The 18,778-nt window shown below is 40.1% G+C and overlaps 1 protein-coding gene across 1 annotated transcript; it reads right to left on the bottom strand.

Annotated features, from left to right (window-relative positions):
* Positions 1-2,755: 2,755 nt before the first annotated feature.
* LOC136217207 (low affinity inorganic phosphate transporter 4-like) lies at positions 2,756-17,056 on the bottom strand. Its single transcript, XM_066003808.1, has 5 exons — positions 16,675-17,056; positions 15,242-16,417; positions 9,987-10,255; positions 3,096-4,040; positions 2,756-2,767 (listed from the first exon to the last, which is right to left on the bottom strand). The coding sequence occupies exons 1-5, from the start codon at positions 17,054-17,056 to the stop codon at positions 2,756-2,758; spliced, it is 2,784 nt and encodes a 927-aa protein (XP_065859880.1).
* Between the last annotated feature and the right edge of the window lie 1,722 nt (positions 17,057-18,778).

Here is an 18,778-nt window from a genome sequence, read left to right on the forward strand (position 1 = left end):
ACCCCGTCATTATCAAGTAATAAATTTCTGGTTTAAGTCCAGGTTATCGTCCACAGGATTTATTTCTGCAAGTATCAAGCTACTCGATCTCGGATGTTATCTAGGCTTAGGGGGTTTTGAGTTTGGTTTTGTTTAATTAATCTACTCTTAGGTTGAATTACACTAATCCTAGCTAAGTTATCTAATTCTAACTAAGTTATCTAATTCTAGCTAAGTTATTCTAACCCTAACTAAGTTACTCTACCCCTAATTGATCTTTTACCAAAACAATTAACTGAATGAACATGAAGGAATACGATGATAACAATGATAGGGTGTTTAAGCAATTGAATTGAAACTAAGTCGCTTATGTCCAAGGCGATTAACCCGACCTATCCTCCTAAAGTCCCTAGTTCGTGATTCCCTTGTAAGGCCGAAACTAGCTCTAAGGCTCAGTAATTTGGGCTTAATCTTCTATAGGGTCGTCAATCCTATAGGCACTGACTAGGTCAGATTCAGCTCGCAATATGTGCCAACCTAATTTTGGGATTATCGAATGAGTTAAACCAATCAGACAAAGCGTAAGACAAAGATTAAAACATCAAAACAATTGAATGAACAAAATCTATATTATATATCAAAGATGAAGGAATTGTCACGAAGTTACAATAAACCTAGAATTCATAGCATGTATCAGAGGCTAGACAGAATATAAAAGAAGAAAAATCCCTTTCAGGGAACCTGTCTACCAATTCAGGCGTCTTTCTAGGATTTAAGGATGGAGCTTGAGTAATCCTCGGTGAACGGAGCTTCGGAGGTGTCTTCAATGGAGGTTTGAAGGTTATGGAGGAGGTGGAGAGGATTTCTCAAGGTGGAAGCTAAGTTAATTACAAAAGTAAAAGATATCTAATTTACATTGGAAAAACCCTATTTATAGACGCGGCTCGGCCCACTTTTTGACCTATTTTCGTGTCCTTGTTGGTGTAGGAAGTCGTGGGGTCCATCGTGGCTTCGTGGGGGCGGAATTGGTCTTTTTGACCAATTCCCGCAGGTCTGCTCGCCGAGCAGGGCGAGCTGCTCGGCGAGCAGGCACTGCTCATCGCGAGCAGGCACAGCCTGCTCGGTGAGCAGGCACACTGCCTGGGCAGTGCCTAGGCGCTGCCTGGGCGGTGCCTGGGTGCTGCCTGGGCGGTGCCTGGGCGGCTCGCCGAGCAGCGCCCGGGCTGCGTGCCGATGCTCAATTCGCCGAGCGGCTGCCGGGGGGTCCCCGAGATACGATTTTTGCCTGAAATTGATCATGTTTTATCCTGCACACGCACATAAACTCCAAACAACATTAGTCCAAAGGCCAAATTGATCCGTCAATCGCTTATTTTGAGCAAACGCTTTGTTTGGTGCGACTTTTGACGGACCAATTAGCTTCAAAAGATAACGGAATTCTAAACTAACAAGTCGACCTTTGGTTCGATATTGCAGAAGAAATAAATCCCCGGCAACGGTGCCAAAAACTTGATGCGGTTTCTTGCGAAACCTCACTAAGGGATAAGTGTACCCCGTCGTTATCAAGTAATAAATTTCTGGTTTAAGTCCAGGTTATCATCCACAGGATTTATTTCTACAAGTATCAAGCTACTCGGTCTCGGATGTTATCTAGGCTTAGGGGGTTTTGAGTTTGGTTTTGTTAAATTAATCTACTCCTAGGTTGAATTGTGCTAATCCTAGCTAAATTATCTAATTCTAACTAAGTTATCTAATTCTAGCTAAGTTATTCTAAGCCTAACTAAATTACTCTACCCCTAATTGATCTTTTACCAAAGCAATTAACTGAATGAACGTGAAGGAATACGATGATAACAATGATAGGATGTTTAAGCAATTGAATTGAAACTAAGTCGCTTGTGTCCAAGGCGATTAACCCGACCTATCCTCCTAAAGTCCCTAGTTCGTGATTCCCTTGTAAGGCCGAAACTAGCTCTAAGGCTCAGTAATTTGGGCTTAATCTTCTATAGGGTCGTCAATCCTATAGGCACTGACTAGGTCAGATTCAGCTCGCAATATGTGCCAACCTAATTTTGGGATTATCGAATGAGTTAAACCAATCAGACAAAGCGTAAGACAAAGATTAAAACATCAAAACAATTGAATGAACAAAATCTATATTATATATCAAAGATGAAGGAATTGTCACGAAGTTACAATAAACCTAGAATTCATAGCATGTATCAGAGGCTAGACAGAATATAAAAGAAGAAAAATCCCTTTCAGGGAACCTGTCTACCAATGCAGACGTCTTTCTAGGATTTAAGGATGGAGCTTGAGTAATCCTCGGTGAACGGAGCTTCGGAGGTGTCTTCAATGGAGGTTTGAAGGTTATGGAGGAGGTGGAGAGGATTTCTCAAGGTGGAAGTTAAGCTAATGACAAAAGTAAAAGATATCTAATTTACATTGGAAAAACCCTATTTATAGACGCGGCTCGGCCCACTTTTTGACCTATTTTCGTGTCCTTGTTGGTGTAGGAAGTTGTGGGGTCCATCGTGGCTTCGTGGGGGCGGAATTGGTCTTTTTGACCAATTCCCGCAGGTCTGCTCGCCGAGCAGGGCGAGCTGCTCGGCGAGCAGGCCCCTGGGTGCCTGCTCGGCGAGCAGGCACACTGCCTGGGCAGTGCCTGGGCGCTGCCTGGGCTGCTCGCCGAGCAGCGCCCGGGCTGCGTGCTGATGCTCAATTCGTCGAGCGGCTGCCGAGGGGTCCCCGAGACACGATTTTTGCCTGAAATTGATCATGTTTTATCCTGCACACGCACATAAACTCCAAACAACATTAGTCCAAAGGCCAAATTGATCCGTCAATCGCTTATTTTGAGCAAACGCTTCGTTTGGTGCGACTTTTGACGGACCAATTAGCTTCAAAAGATAACGAAATTCTAATATGCATGTTATTTCGACCGTATTTGCCTAAATTGATCACAAAACGAGCCTAAACAAGGAAAAGTAAATAGAACGTTTCCAATTTCTAACTAACTCACACAAAAGCATTTAAATGCGAGAATTGCTCGCTTATTAACCAAATTACTCTAAAAACCGTACCCAAAGATAGGGATTTTGACCCCTATCAGTTACCTGGGAAAGCTGAGTAGTCTCAACAGCAGAAGACCCAGCAACAGGAGTGGTAGTTTGTTGAAGGTCTTTGATCAATGTCTGCACTGAGTCGATGATTCCTTTTTCGGACTCAGTGACATTTAAGTAGCTTAGAGAGCCTTCATTTAGGTGTCTTGGTTCCTCAGTATGACCGGTGGGAAGAGGAGTCAAAGAAATGACGTGGTCAGTGACTGGAATTGTACTTGCAATCTGCACTTGAGGTTCTGGTAGAACTGATTGATCGGCAGATGTGTTGATTGGAGAAGAAGAAATTTGAATACTGTCTGTGCTGACGGGGGCAGGTATGTTGGGAGTCAGCACAATGCTTGGATGGACAACATTGACAGGAATCGACTCAACTTGACTTGTTGAGTTGGCGGAAGCATTCAAGTCGGCATGTTCCTTTGGTGAAGAAATAGAGGCTTGCTTTTCGAAGGATGCCGATGGAGTAGAGGATGCTGGTTTTCTACCAAAGAATCTTAGTTTGAGGGCAGAAGGGTCCTTGGTTGGTTGTTGGATAGCAAAGTCAGGGACAATTAGTGGTTGAACATGAAGATCACTGACTGTCTTCTGACTTGCCTTAACCAATCTTCTTCTGCGAGGAGGACTGTCAGCTTGAACATGCTCTCCTGAGTGAGATGGAGATGTTTCTTCTTGATCAGCATTAAGCTGGTCAGCTTGTTCTTGTACTTGATCACCATTATATTGGTCAGGTTCTTGATCTTCTCCAGCAGACAACTCAATATTGAATTGCTCAGCTTCTATCTCACTAGATGTCTCCTCGGAGTCAGCATCATCACTGTTTTCTTCTCCTTGTTCCTCTTCTTCTTCATCCTCCCCATCCAATTCTTCCTCTACTTGTGCAATGAACTGATCATCCAGTTGCACATCATCCTCTTGTTGTTGCTCAGCAGTAGTTCCTAGACACTATGTGTAGTGAGAATCACCAGGAACAATGATGTCAGAAGGGATTGCATCTATGGGAGTCAGTGTAGAAGACTTCTGCTTCTTCTGAGGTTGCTCATCATCATTAGTCCTTTCCTCAGTTTCAGGCTCATCTTGCCTGGTCCTTTTCTCAGCTAACTTAGGTCTCTCCTGACCTTTAGTACCAGCTGACTTCTACCTCTTAGCTGGAGACTCAGCATCATATGAAGGAGTCTCAACAGCTTTCCTTTTACGAGAAGCTGGGGCCTTAGTCCTTTTCCCTTTCTTCAGGACAGCAGTTTCCTCAGCTTGTTGTTCACCAGCAGCAGCGGTTTTTCCTTTCTTCAGAGGCTGATTGAACTTCAAAGCCCTCAGCGAAGCTGCTGTGATTTCAGATCCTCTAGCCTTAGGTTCTCTAGATAGATCAATCTGATGATCTAAGAGGATTCTGGTGATGAGCGAGCCCAACCTTAGAGTTTCTGTGCTCCTTAGGAAGCCAGCAATGAGGAATACTGGCATGTTGATCGGCTTGTACGTCAGCATATGCCATATGAAGCATTGCTCGAAGTTCGTTGCTGAGGTGGTGCAGTTGATCTTGGGATAAATGAAGTAGGTCAGCAGATAGTGAGCCATCTTTTGGTGTTGACCCGTTGAAGTACTTGAGACTTCTCTTGAGTGGCCAGATGGTTTACAAAAAGTGGCATCGTACCCAGTACCGTCATGATCTCCATATCACCTCAGCTTTTCCCCTTCATTCTTTAACTTCAGTAAGTTACCGAGATAGGTAGGGTTTATGAAAATGGTCTTCTTCCTGACCACAGTGACTAGATAGTCCTAGTTATCATCAGCAACGCGGAGATTGTTGTAGAACTCCCTTACTAGGTCAGGATAGGTGTGATCTCTAATAGAGAACAGCTCTGTCCACCCATTCTTTGATATCCATTCGCAGAAGGGTTGCTCGGATGTCACGACGTTCTCAGAAACCCATCGCGAGAAGTCTACTTTCCATTCGCTGATGTCTTCAAATACCTTGGTATAGGTTCTGGTTTTGGTCAGTTTTCCTTTGGAGGAGGTGACTTGCCCAGTTTTGCCTTTGTTCGGCGTAGCCGGGAGCCTGGAAGGTTCATCGGAGCTGGGCTTAGGGTGACCGGCACCGGACATGTTAATGGAGATCTTAGTCATCGTTACAAAGGAAGATTTGGAAGCTTTAGAGTTTTTAGAGAGAGAGAATGCTTTTAGAGAATTCGGTAAGTGTAAAGAATATAAAAATGGGGATTTGCCCATTATTTATAGAGGTGAAGTGTGGATCTTATCGAATCCATGTGTCAGTTTTGCCTTGGGATTGTGAACCGACAATGATCCTGGCATTTATGACACATTCGGCGCATACGTCATCCTAGGTGGCTATATGCATGCTTTTGCATTTAATATAACGGATCTAACACTCAGCGTTTTAGAATACTAAGCGTTTCCTATTCTGAGTGGTCAGTATCGAATAAACGGATGATTACTCTTTTTGAGATAATTACTCGGTGTGCATATTTACTCAGTATGTATTTTGCATTAAGTACTCAGCATAAATAATCACTCTGCATGCATTTGCATAGATCATTCAGCATAGTAATTCACTCAGCATAAATTTTCATTTTAGAACAGGAATTTACTGAAGAGGATTAAACATACCAATTGCTTCTCTCAGTATGCTGAACTGCTCACGAGCCAGTGGCTTTGTGAAGATATCCGCAAGCTGCTCATCCGTTGGGACATAGGTCAGCTTGATCTCTCCTTTGAGTACATGATCTCTAATGAAGTGATGTCTGATGCTGACATGCTTCATTCTGCTGTGCTGGATTGGGTTCTTTGATAGGTCAATTGCACTTTTGTTGTCGCATTTGACTTCAATTGTCTTTGTTTGAACACCATAGTCTTCAAGATGTTGCTTAATCCATAGGACTTGAGCAACACAGCTTCCAGCAGCAATGTACTTAGCTTCAGTGGTAGACAAGGCTACTGACGCCTGCTTCTTGCTGAACCAGGATACAAGACAGCTTCCTAAGAAATGGCATCCTCCAGAGATGCTTTTTCGTTCCAGCTTGTCCCGTCCATAGTCAGAATCAGTGTATCCAATGAATGTGAAATCATGAGTATTGGGATACCATAAGCCTGCGTTCACTGAGCTTTGCAAATATCTAAGGATTCTTTTTACATCTATGTAATGAGACTCCTTAGGGTTAGATTGATATCTAGCACAGTAGTATACTGAGAACTGAATATCCGATCTACTTTCTGTTAAGTAAAGTAGAGAGCCTATCATACCTCGATATAATTTGCTGTCTACCGACTTATCATTCTCATCAGCGCATAGGACAGTGTCAGTGCCCATAGGAGTGGATATTGGCTTGCAATTTTCCAGATCATATTTCTTTAATATCTCCTTAGCATATTTAGCTTGACTGATGAAGATGTCATTCTTTCCTTGTTTGATTTGAAGTCCAAGGAAGAAGTTGAGTTCTCCCATCATAGACATTTCAAACTCAGTCTGCATTTGCTTGCTAAATTCCTTGCACATTGACTCATTAGTAGCACCGAAAATAATATCATCAACATATATTTGAGCCATCAGGGTATCTTTACCCTTTTTCTTAATGAATAAGGTTGTATCAGCTTTGCCTCTGACATAATTTCTAGTCAGTAGGAAACTGGTCAGCCTCTCATACCAAGCACGTGGTGCTTGCTTGAGGCCGTACAGAGCCTTTTTGAGTTTATAAACGTGGTTTGGGAATTTAGAATCCTCAAACCCTGGAGGCTGATTTACATAGACTTCCTCGTTTATCACTACATTAAGAAATGCACTCTTAACATCCATTTGACATAGTTTAAAGTTCATGTAAGATGCATATGCACATAAAATTCTAATTGCCTCTAGCCTTACCACTGGGGCAAAGGTCTCACCGTAGTCAATACCTTCTTGCTGACTGTAGCCTTGAGCTATAAGTCTTGCTTTGTTTCTGACCACGTTCCCCTATTCATCAAACTTGTTTCTGAAGACCCATCTTATTCCAATGGTCTTCTGACTCCTTGGATGTGGCACTAGCTCCCATACATCATTTCTTCTGAATTGATCGAGCTCCTCTTGCATTGTGATCATCCAGAATTCGTCGTGCTCAGCTTCAGCGAAATTCTTCGGTTCTTGAACTGAGACGAAGGCCACATTACTGAGGTACTTCCTAAGTTGATTTCTCATCATCAGGGTATTCCCAGCAGAATCAAGGATTGCACTCTCTGAGTGCCCTCTTGGAATCCTTATCTCTTTAGGTAGATTGATGTCTTGTGTTGTCTGTGTTTCAACATTCTCTGCAGAAGTAGACTGGTCAGTGAAAACAATTTTAGGTTCACTCTTACTCTTGGTAAGCCTTTTAGTGAATGAATCAGTAGCTGGTTCTTGGTCAGCGGGTACTGAGTGTGGATCATCTTCGGTCAGCGGCTGGTATCTACCTGCAGGGTTAGTTTCGTCGAACTCAACATGTACTGACTCTTCTAATACTTGAGTTCTCTTATTAAAAACTCTGTATGCTTTGCTGTTTGTTGAGTAGCCCAAAAAGATAGCCTCATTAGCTTTTGAGTCAAACTTTGCTAAGCTATCTTTGGTATTCAAAATAAAACATTTACAGCCAAAGGCACGAAAGTATCCAATGTTGGGCTTTCGTCCTTTCCAAAGTTCATAGGGGGGTTTCTTTAATATAGGTCTGACTAGAGCCCTATTAAGAATATAGCACGCTGTGTTAACAACCTCTCCCCAAAAATACTTTAGAAGCCTATGCTCATACAGCATTGTCCTGGCTATTTCAACCAGGGTTCTGTTCTTCCTTTCAACAACCCCATTTTGTTGAGGTGTTCTAGGAGCAGAGAAATTGTGGTCAATGCCGCTGGCTTCACAAAATTCAACGAACTTTTGATTTTTGAATTCTCCACCATTATCACTTCGGATGTGAGCAAATTTTAGGTCTTTATCATTTTCAATTTTTCTAACCAAATTTGAAAATGTCTCAAAGGTCTCATCCTTGCTACTCAGCAAGATGACCCAAGTGTACCGAGAGAAGTCATCTACAATGACCAAGGAAAATATTCTTCCACCCAGACTCAGCGGCTGGACTGGACCGAAGAGATCCAAGTGTAGTAACTCTAACGGACGCTTAGTTGAGACAATGTTTTTGATGTGAAAAGATTGTTTGGTTTGTTTTCCAGCTTGACAAGCGTGGCATAATTGATCTTTTTCAAATTTAAGTTCAGGCAGTCCCTCAACCAATTGCTTTCTTGCTAATTTGGCCAGGAGGTCCATGCTTACATGACCAAGTCTCCTGTGCCATAGCCAGGAATTTTCTTCCTTTGAAACTAAGCATACAGTTTTTGAAAACTTTTTCTCTAAGTCTAGCATAAAGACATTATCTATGTGAGGGGCAGTTAAAATTAACTCATTTGATTTACCCTCGTATATTTTACATCCAGTAGCATCAAATATAACTTTTCTCCCATTGTCACATAGCTGAGCTACGCTGAGTAAGTTATATTTGAGTCCGCTGACTAGGGAGACAGATTCAATAGTAGGATTACCTCCAATGGTTCTTGACCCTACTATCTTACCCTTTTTATTGTCTCCAAAACTTACGCTTCCTCCTCGTTTACGCTCAAACGTGATGAATTGAGTTTCATCACCAGTCATATGCCTCGAGCATGCGCTGTCAATATACCACATCCTTGACTTCTCAGCACACCTCAGGCTTACCTGCATTGTAACTAGTTTCTTTTAGGTACCCAATTATTTTTGGGTCCTGACTTGTTAGGTTCAACAGGTAAAGCATCATATTTTATCTTATGGCGGCATACATGGACAGTATGGCCATTCTTTCCACAGAAGTCACAGCTGACCTTCTGTTTAGGTTGTCTCACTGACTGGTCAGCACCCCAGTGCTGAGCATGCCAGCACACCTTTGTGGTGTGACCTTTCTTCCCACAGAAGTCACACTGGACATTCCGCTGGGGATTCCATCTCTGCTGAGTACCTTGGTACTGAGTTCTCAGAGGAGTGTTTCTTTTATTTGGAACCTTTAATTGGTTCTGGATAGTTGTGACGTCCTTTTTTAGTTTCTTTGAATCTGATTGGACTTCAGAAACAAACTTGTGCATGATTTCCATATTATCATGCAAAGTTGAGTTGTCCTGAAGAAGGAATCTGAGGTCACTTAGCTTGACCTCTTCAACTTCGTTACAGTGCCTGCTGAGTGCTCTAATTTTCTTATTACACTTTTTAACGAGTGTATAGAGATCACTCAGGGCATTACCCATTTCGTTTCTGAGCTGGGAGAGTGATATTACCTCATTTGATTGCTCCTCACCGTCCGATGCATCGGAGGGGTCAGCATGCTCAGAGACGCATGGCTCAGCAAGTTCGTCAGCCATGAAGCATATCTTTGCTGACTCGGTGGCCTCAGCTTCTATTGATGAAGAATCATCGCTGTCACTCCATGTTGCCACCATTGCCTTTTTGCCATTCTTCTTATCTTTCCTCAGCGTCGGGCAACTCGACTTAATGTGGCCAGTTTGATGACACTCAAAGCAAGTAATGGGCTTTGAGCTATCCTTCTTGTATTTGCTGTCACTTGAGTCGGCTTTATATTTGTCAAACTTTCTGTAAGGCTTCTTAGAATATTTTTCGTTCTTTCTGAATAGCCTCTTCATCTTTCTTGTGAACATAGCCATCTCTTCGTCGTCTGTTGAGCTCCCTTTAGTGGAGTCAGCTTTCATGACAAGAGATTTCTGCTTCTTGTCTTCAGACTTTTCTTTCACCTCAAAATTTTTCATTGAGATCTCATGGGTCAGCAGTGAGCCGATGAGCTCATCATATTTGTAGGTGGTGAGATCCTGAGCTTCCTCAACAGCAGTCTTCTTTGCCTGCCAATCTTTAGGAAAACTTCTGAGAATCTTCTTGACTTGTTCTTCTTCAGTGAAGATCTTTCCAAGTCTCTTGAGCTTATTAATAATGTTTGTAAATCTTGCATTCATGTCAGAAATGCCCTCATCATCATTCATCTCGAGCAGCTCGTACAGTCTCATATACTGATTCACCTTGGACTCCTTTACCTTGTTGGTTCCCTCATAGGTGACTTCCAGCTTTTTCCAGATCTCTTGCGCCGACTCACAACCTGAGATTTTATTATATTCTGCAGCATCGAGCGCATAGTGAAGCATATTGATAGCCGAAGCGTGATTTTGGAGCTTCTTAAGATCATCCTCTGTCCATTTGGCCTCAGCTTTAACAACTGTTTGGCTAGCCACAACTTCGACAGGTACAAATGGGCCTTGGACTATAGATAGCCAGGCACTCATATTTGTAGCCTGAATGAAATTTTTCATCCTATTCTTCCAGAAGGTGTAGTTAGACCCGAAGAATAGGGGAGGCCGTGTAATGGACAGCCCCTCAGGCAATATCTGAGTTATTTGGTTTCCTGGGAGAAACCGAGTGCTGTTTTCGCCCATAGTGGGGATCAGCTCAAGGTGGTTAAACCTTTTACAGTGAGCTTTTAGGCTCTGATACCACTTGTTGATCCCTTATAACGTTACAAGTATAGTTCCAAGAGGGGGGGGGGGGGGGTTAGGAACTATTTAAACTTTTTTCGTCAGGGCAGACTTCTTTTTCTTAGGAAAAAGGTTTTAACAGCGGCGCTGAGTAAACAGCAAGATACTGGCTTAGTCAACAAGTGACTAGGTCAGTTTCTTAGCTTGAGTCGGGAGATAGCACTTAGAGTCTATTCCTGAGCTCAGATGTTCAACTCACACAACTCAGCTTGACCTCTTTACTTGGTCAGTTTTTGGTTATTTAAGCAAGCAATATATATAGGGAGTTAAAGGTAAGAAATACGTTACTCAGCAGATTTATCCAGGTTCGGCTTCTAAGCCTACCTCCTGTCCCCGGAACACGTTCCGAGCTTTCGAATCCTCTACTACTGAGCTCTTTAAAGGTAGAGCCTCAAACCTTTTACAATCTTAGCAACTGAGTATAACAAGAGTACCTTCCTCTATACCTCTACTCAATCCTAATCTCTCGCTGAGTACTATAACCGAGTACTCAGCCTCTCCTTTCTAATCTCTAGAAATGATAAGTGATTGTCCTAAACAATGATTGCTAAGACACTTTAGATGATTGAATAATCACTCTAGACTTTTACATAAAAGAATATGAAATGTAGTGTAAGGTTGCTTTGCTTTTTCTTGCAGAACTTTGCGTAGAGATTTGGTCAGCGTAATGGCTTGATCAAGTTCTATGTTGAATGAAGCTTCTGATGGCACTATTTATAGAGACGTCTGGACATCGGTCATTTCGAATTTCGAAATAACCGTTGGAGGGAAACGGCTTCCTGTCGTTGTCATCCTGTCTTGTTCAAAGCTCTCGGCCAATCAGATTTGAGTATCTTCTGTCCTCGGTCAGCTTTTGGTCAGCTTGGCAGAATGTCTCTCCTTTTATGGTAAAGTCAACTGGACAGCATACTGTGTCGTCTGAACTTTACCCGAAGTGGAAATACTTTGTCTGGAAGTTTTTCCTTGCCAGCTGCTGTCTTGTACGCTTTGTCGAATCAACTCAGCAGCTTCGTCCCGAAGTTGTTCCTGAAGGTCTTCTAGATCCTTCTCATGTTGAGTTGCGTTTTGTACACAACGATAACGTTTTGACATACGCGGGCCGAGTTGTCTTGACTTGTTTGACTTGGGCTTTGACTTCCGTATTAGGCTTGGGCCTTTTAATTCTTGTGTCTTATAAACAATTTAACTCAACATTTGAACAAACACATTAGTAGAATAAATCAAAGCATTTAAACTTAGTGTGTTTAGAATATTATACTTAAACAATTTTGTCAAATCAAAATTATGTGGAAAGGTGTTTCAACAGATATTACCCGGTTGAATTATCGTCGGAGCTCCTCCTATGGGGGGCGCCGTTGGGTTCGGAAGGGGGGACTCCGATGCTAAAGTTAGTAAAGTGTATAAAATAATAGAACAAAAGCATGAAAAATAGCATGGGAATGTGTACCTCAATAGCTTAGGGTGCAAGGCTATTTATACTAGGTTAGTAGTAATCCTCAATCTTGTAACTAGAAAGTCTCCATTAATGCCACATTAATGGTAGTTATAATGTTCATTCAAGTATGATCGTTAGCTCATTTATAGAGCTATTACTTGCCATTAATGCTTTCGGTTTCCATATGGGAAGACGGTGCCGACATCCTTTGGGCGTATCGATGCCTAATGGCGGGTCTCTCGAGATATGGCGGTTGTGAGCCTCTTTATGACGTCTGACCATCTGTGGCGTATCGCTGAATCCAAGGATCCCCCGTGGCATATAGCTTGCCTCGTACGCCACCATGCTGGCTTATCCTTTGGCCATAGCCGTTGGTTAAATGCTCCTTTAGTCCCTTAGTTTTATGGAGTTTTATGAATTGGTCACTTGATAATATCTGGATGTTATCAGTTATGTTAGGTTATTTCTTCAAAAAAAAAAAAGGCTAGTGAACTGTTTGTCAAAATTAGAATCTATAAAAATGAAAGAACTACCTTTACATGAATAGTAATTATAGAGAACACTATAGGGATTTGGTATATTTTTATTTTACTCATGATGTAACAGATGTTATTCTTCGAATTCCATTAAGCAGACGCAATGTTAATAATTTGTTGTTTTGGTGTCACTCGCATAAGAGTGATTATTTTATCAAGTCTAGTTATAAGGTTGTTACAGTCATCAACCTTAGGAAGTTGTTAATCAACAATTTTGGAAGATCTTATTGTATGTTGAAGCACATGCTAAAATCATTCATATTGTCTGGTGTACTGGAAAAAAATATTATACCTTGTTATAATAACTTTTCAAGAAAATGAATTGTTTTGAATGACAGGTGTTCTTTTGTGGTAGGTATGAGGAATCACTTATTCACCTTTTCAAAATTTGTCTATTAAAGTTTATCATTTACCTGGTAACGAATGTCAGGAATGATGTGATTCAGTGTTTGTTTTTCTAACAATGGACGAGGTGCTGATTTTTTGTAATATGATTTGGATTTTGTGGATTGAAAGAACCAAAGTGCACATGGTCTTCCTCAATTGGGTTCGCACACGGGGTTGGAGCTGATTGGGTAGTTGTTAATTAGGTGGCTTCACTGACGGGATGTTATCAGCCAATATCGGAATTCTATAGCAGTGCAACCCGATGGTGAATCAACCATTAATAATTCATTGGTCTCCTTCGTCGCCTTTGATTCACAAACTGAATTGTGATGCGACTTTTCAGTCATTGAATCTTTTGGTTTAGTGGTTCGTGATTTTGCAGGTTTAGTTGTATTATTAGGAGGTGGTCCAATGAGTTTGGTTATGTTGGCTTTACATGCCAAGTTATTGGCAATTTTGTTGTCTATTCGTATAGCTCGTGATGTACGTTTCATCATATTATGGTTTCTTCATATTCACTATCTGTTATTCGTCTTCTACAAGGAAACAATAAAGGTTTAATTGAGTTTTCCGACTATGGGTGCCCGAATCCCTGCTCAACTCCAAAAATGAAGAATATCATAATATAATTTTAAAATTACATGGACTGGTTAATACATTTAATTTGTTGCAACTCATGGAATAATTTGTTACTAAAAAAATATCATAATTTCTTAATATATTATTTATTGGTGAATGAAAGAAATCAGGAGAGAAAGGAGTAGGGTTTAGCTATCCTTGTATTAGTGGAGAAAGCAAATAAGCCAAACAGAGTCTTAATTACCAAGCGTGTGTTGTTGTGGGGCTTTCCATGGCCCAAATCAGGAGTTGAGATATGCGGTCAGGAGTCAAATTACCTAACACCTTCACACAAGGATCGCATGTTAGATATTATATTTGAGATAATTCTTATAAAAAATATATATATTTGAGATAATGAGACAAAATAGGTTTAAGGCTTTTTTCGGAAAATTATCAATTTAGACTTCACGTATAAAATAGTACTAATGTAGATTTTATGTTTACAAAACAGTACCAATTTAAATTCTGATAACGAAATATGATACGTTATTCATACAATTGGAGATGGTTTTTGCTAGACCTGGGCATGAGCCGGGTCGGGCCTGTCGGGGTTTTAATAAAACCTGACGAGCTCAAGCCCAGCCCAACCCGCAATAAACTGAGTCAGACTCAGGTTCGGACTTGAAATATGAATCCCAAGCCCGACTATCCAAGCCCATCTATATATTAAAAAAAATACAATTAAAATGTAACAAACTTTTCTTAATAAAACAATAGTACACACAATACAATATTTAATAAGTTTGGAAAAATTCTAATAAACTAATTGTCTATCGAAAATCAAATCCTATATATATATAGTATATCCGGTCGGACCGGTGGAAAATTAATATAGCTCAAGCCCTGTCAGTTTCTGACGGACTTATACGGACTTGGACCGGACCGGACCTGAGACCAATTTCATGTGTCCAAGCCCGGCTAAATGGGTCTGGACTTGGGCGGCCGGGCGGGCTCGCCGACCCATGCCCAAGTCTAGTTTTTGCAGAACTTGAAGCAACAATTACAAATAGGTGACGCTTGTAAACTAAAGTAATATGAATGATGTGTCACGTTTCATTATCTAGACCTAAATTGGAACTATTTTGTAAACTTTATACATTGGGCCTAAATTGATACTCCCAGCAAACCTTAGACCTATTTTGATACATTATCTGTAATCTAAAACTTTAACGTCAGTTAGAACCTTAAATTATCAAAGTGATCAATTAGATCCCAAACTAAGCAAAAACCATCAATTGAGTCCACATTTTATTATAAAATCAGAAACTTGATTATTTGACATGGATTGCAATGATCTATGCGTTGATTCAAAATGAGTTTGAGGAAGAGTATTTGAAACTATTCGATCAAATGATTTTCGATGATGATTCAATTGATAATTTTTGTTTAGAATGAGACTCAATTCATGATTAACAACGTATTTTGAATTTCTTAAAATTTATTCCGATACAAAATCTATATACACAAAAAAAATATTAAAATAGATATGCAGGTATGATTCATAACTTATTTACATATTAATTTGTCTATATGATAATGTCAAAATTGTAGCAAACTGTACTTTCAACCCTTATATATGTCTGGATTTTTACTTGGAGGAGCTACAGAAATTAATCTTTCACTTTTACCACCATCCTCACCGGAAATATCCTCCAACGACCGCCCTTTCGTCTCCGGGAGCAAGAAAGTGCAACAAAACCCCAACATATTCGTAAAGGCTAAAACCATCAATGCGTGTTTTATTTTATCAACATTATTTTCATCCGACGCATATGATTGAATCACAAATGTCCCAATAATAGCTCCGGTTTTCCCTGCAGCCGCACTCAATGCGTGACACGTGGACCTCAGCCTCGTCGGAAATAGTTCTGCCGGAAAAACAAAAGTCGTCGCATTCGGGCCAAAGTTAGCAAAAAAGAACGTCAACGCATAGAGAAGTGCAAAGAGCCATTTGTTATGGTCTCTAAGATAACCATATTGGATTCCCATTATTAACATAAACATAGACATCATGAAAAACCCGACAAGTTGAATCGTGAAGCGACCAAGCGTTTCAATGAAACCAACGGTAAACCAATAACCGGGGAATGTCCCGAGCAATGCCACGACGAACATTGCACAAGAGTTCTCATAAACTTCCTGGATAGCATTGACTTCATAATCTTTTTTTACTAATCCCATTGCGGGGTATATATCCTTTTGCGTCAAGTTTTGGCTATAGAAAGCTATGTCGAGAAGAAACCACGAACTCATAGTACCAATCAAATGAAGTCCGTGACGATTATAAAATTCATCGGAAAATAAACCGTAGTCGTTTGCTGCTTTAAATTGCGATACTTTATCGCCTTCGTCGCGAATTTCAATATCAAGGACTCGACCCATATCTATCGCGGCTTGTGTAGCATTCCCTTTGACAAGGGCTGTGTATCGACCAGTTTCGGGCATTTTCATGCGCCAATAGTACGTTAATGCCGCAGGAAGTGCCCCGAACATTAGCACAATCCGCCAAAGAAAATCAGCTTGAGGTTGTGTGGATAAAATTGGATCTTCGGAGAATGTTTTCGCTGGGTATTTGTCTAGGAAAATTTTCGATACGATCATGGAAACTAAGCCAGCGAATATAATTCCCATTCCTTGCATAGCAAAAACAGCTGCTATAAAAGCGCCCCGAGACTTCTTATTTGCATACTCGCACATAATCGTAGCTGAAAGAGGGTAATCTCCGCCGATACCGAATCCAAGCCAAAATCGGAAAAAACAAAGAGAACCTATCACGGGTAAAATACCATTGTTAGGCCGAAAACATTTTACAAAATTAAGGTAATTTATAATCTATTTACAGTTTTATAACAGTCAAATGTATGTTCACCTTTTTTTACTAGTGGATAACCCGCTAGTAAAAAAAAAGCGATTATATATCTATTCACAAATATAATTCACGGATAAACTAGTAAATTGAATGGTAAATCCGTGGACAACATTGATTTCCGTGATTCCACTGGCAATAAACTTATACTTTACTCACCTATTACAGATTTAGCGCTTGATCCAAACGAGACTCCAGAAAAAATAGCGCAAGAGACCATGAGTATAAGAGTAACTCCATATACCTTTTTACGACCCAACTTGTCTCCAAGCCAACCAAAGACTAATTGGCCAGTTAGAGTCCCGAAGAGAGCTACACCAATGACGGTGTTGTTAATGTGGGTTGGAAGTTTTCCGGGCATTCCAGTGGTTGGATCGAAGTAGTAGAGGCGGCCTAAGAGTTTGGACACAGCAGAGATGCAAAAGAGATCGTAAGCGTCGGTGAAAAATCCCATTCCGGCAATGACTATCGCCGTAAAATGATACCATTGTGTCCGGGCAGTGTCAAGCGCGCTGAGCACTTGTATACTATTTGCTACCATTTTTTTTTTCCGATTTTGGATTTGGCTGAGATTGATTTAATTCCCAGATTTTTTTATATATATAGTGCCTATTCCAATGTATGATTAACAAATTTTTGTTATTTGGATTTCGGAAAATATGGTAAATTACCAAACTTTAGGGACGTGGAAAACTATATTATGGGGGAAATACAAGAAATTGTGAAGGGATATTCGGGAATTTTTTAGTTTATTAGTTAAGAAAAATAAGTATATACTTTTTATAAATGAAATTTTATTCGAATTTATAATTTGTTGCTATTATAGCTTCTTGTGGGACTAATCGCCTAGCTTAACTCAGCCAATTGCTAAGCTCTAGAAGAGCACTCAATTTTATTAACTGATAATAAGGTGAAAATGTCCTAACGTTATAGTCAGGAGCAATTCTATTTTTACGGTGGTTTTTACCTGGTCAATGGTTGATCAAGTGAATTTGGTCGATCACCATTAGATTTAAATTTGTTAAAATTATGTAATTTTACCTCTAACATTGGCAGCCAATGAAATAATTTTATCCACAATGTTGATAAATTAGGTTAATTTCGGACATTATTATAAAACAGAGATATTTTGTTCCTTATTATGCACCAATTGCATATCAGCTCGTTTTTAAAAAAAAATCATATTTTCTGTGATTTAATAATAAAACTGGAGATTAATATTTATAAATTCGGTGCAATATTTCGAATTTTTTTTTTGGCTTACTCGTACAATATACACTATATTTTTTTAATTTTTTCACGTCTAATCATATTTTATGATCTGTTACTAACAAGCGATAAAATATCTCACATGTGAAGTGTAAACGATAAAATTCATGATCGATAAAATAACTTGATGAATTATTTCTCAGATTGATCCAACTTGACAATATTAAGAGTAAAACTACTATTGGTTACCAATATTAAGGATAAAATTGTACAATTTTGAATGTTAGGAGTAAAATTGCATAATTTTAAACGTTAAAGATAAAATTGCTTCTGACTGTAAATATTAATTAATTAGGTTAATTCATCCTATAATATATATAGTAATCGTGCAATGATGTTAGTCAATACAATATTTTTGTTATAAATCTCGAGGACAGCGAGCTATTTTTTAATATAATTTTCCAGTATTAATTTAAAATTCAAATAGCTTAGGAAGTGTCAATTTGACTGCTATATATCGGACGAGAATATGTTGATTCTTTGGGGTTTATTTAGTGGGTTACTAAACCCAGCCCCATTTTCACACTTCCAGTCCCAAAAAAAGACTTATCCGTCCTTTAAACAAAAACACAAAATTTGAATCCCTCCCAAACTCTCTCAAACCCATTTTGATCTGAATCAAAGATAAAAAGTTTGATGGAAGACAATCCGTTATCACCGAGAGTAGACGGGAGTGATGCTACATCCGAAGTGGAGGTATGTTTCTGATTTAACTTCCTTGAATTTCTATGATTTGAAGAGTTTAAAAATATTTTGGTTCGGCGCGCGGGCGTAGGAACATCACGCCCCACCTCATGGTGGGGCGTATGAACATCACGCCCCACCATATGGTGGGGCGTGATAGCCACACGCCCCACCATGAGGTGGGGCGTGATGTTCATACGCCCACCATGAGGTGGGGCGTGATGCTCACACGCCCGAGCATATTTGTGGCTGTAACCGAGTTTAGACACCGAAACGCTATATAAATGTGACGTTCTAATACAAAATGTTC

This window comes from Euphorbia lathyris, chromosome 1 (genome assembly GCF_963576675.1).
Source record: "Euphorbia lathyris chromosome 1, ddEupLath1.1, whole genome shotgun sequence".
NCBI classification, from domain to species: domain Eukaryota; kingdom Viridiplantae; phylum Streptophyta; class Magnoliopsida; order Malpighiales; family Euphorbiaceae; genus Euphorbia; species Euphorbia lathyris.

Bases quoted from the DNA above. Each gene is read 5' to 3' on its own strand.
- LOC136217207 (XM_066003808.1), bottom strand. From the start codon at position 17,056: ATGGTAGCAAATAGTATACAAGTGCTCAGCGCGCTTGACACTGCCCGG. The intron at 10,256-15,241 runs GTAAAAATCCAG...TCGATGCTGCAG, and splicing joins AATTTCTGTAGCTCCTCCAA to AATATAATAAAATCTCAGGT. The intron at 4,041-9,986 runs GCAAAGAAGACT...CACTACACATAG, and splicing joins GTTTTCCTAAAGATTGGCAG to TGTCTAGGAACTACTGCTGA.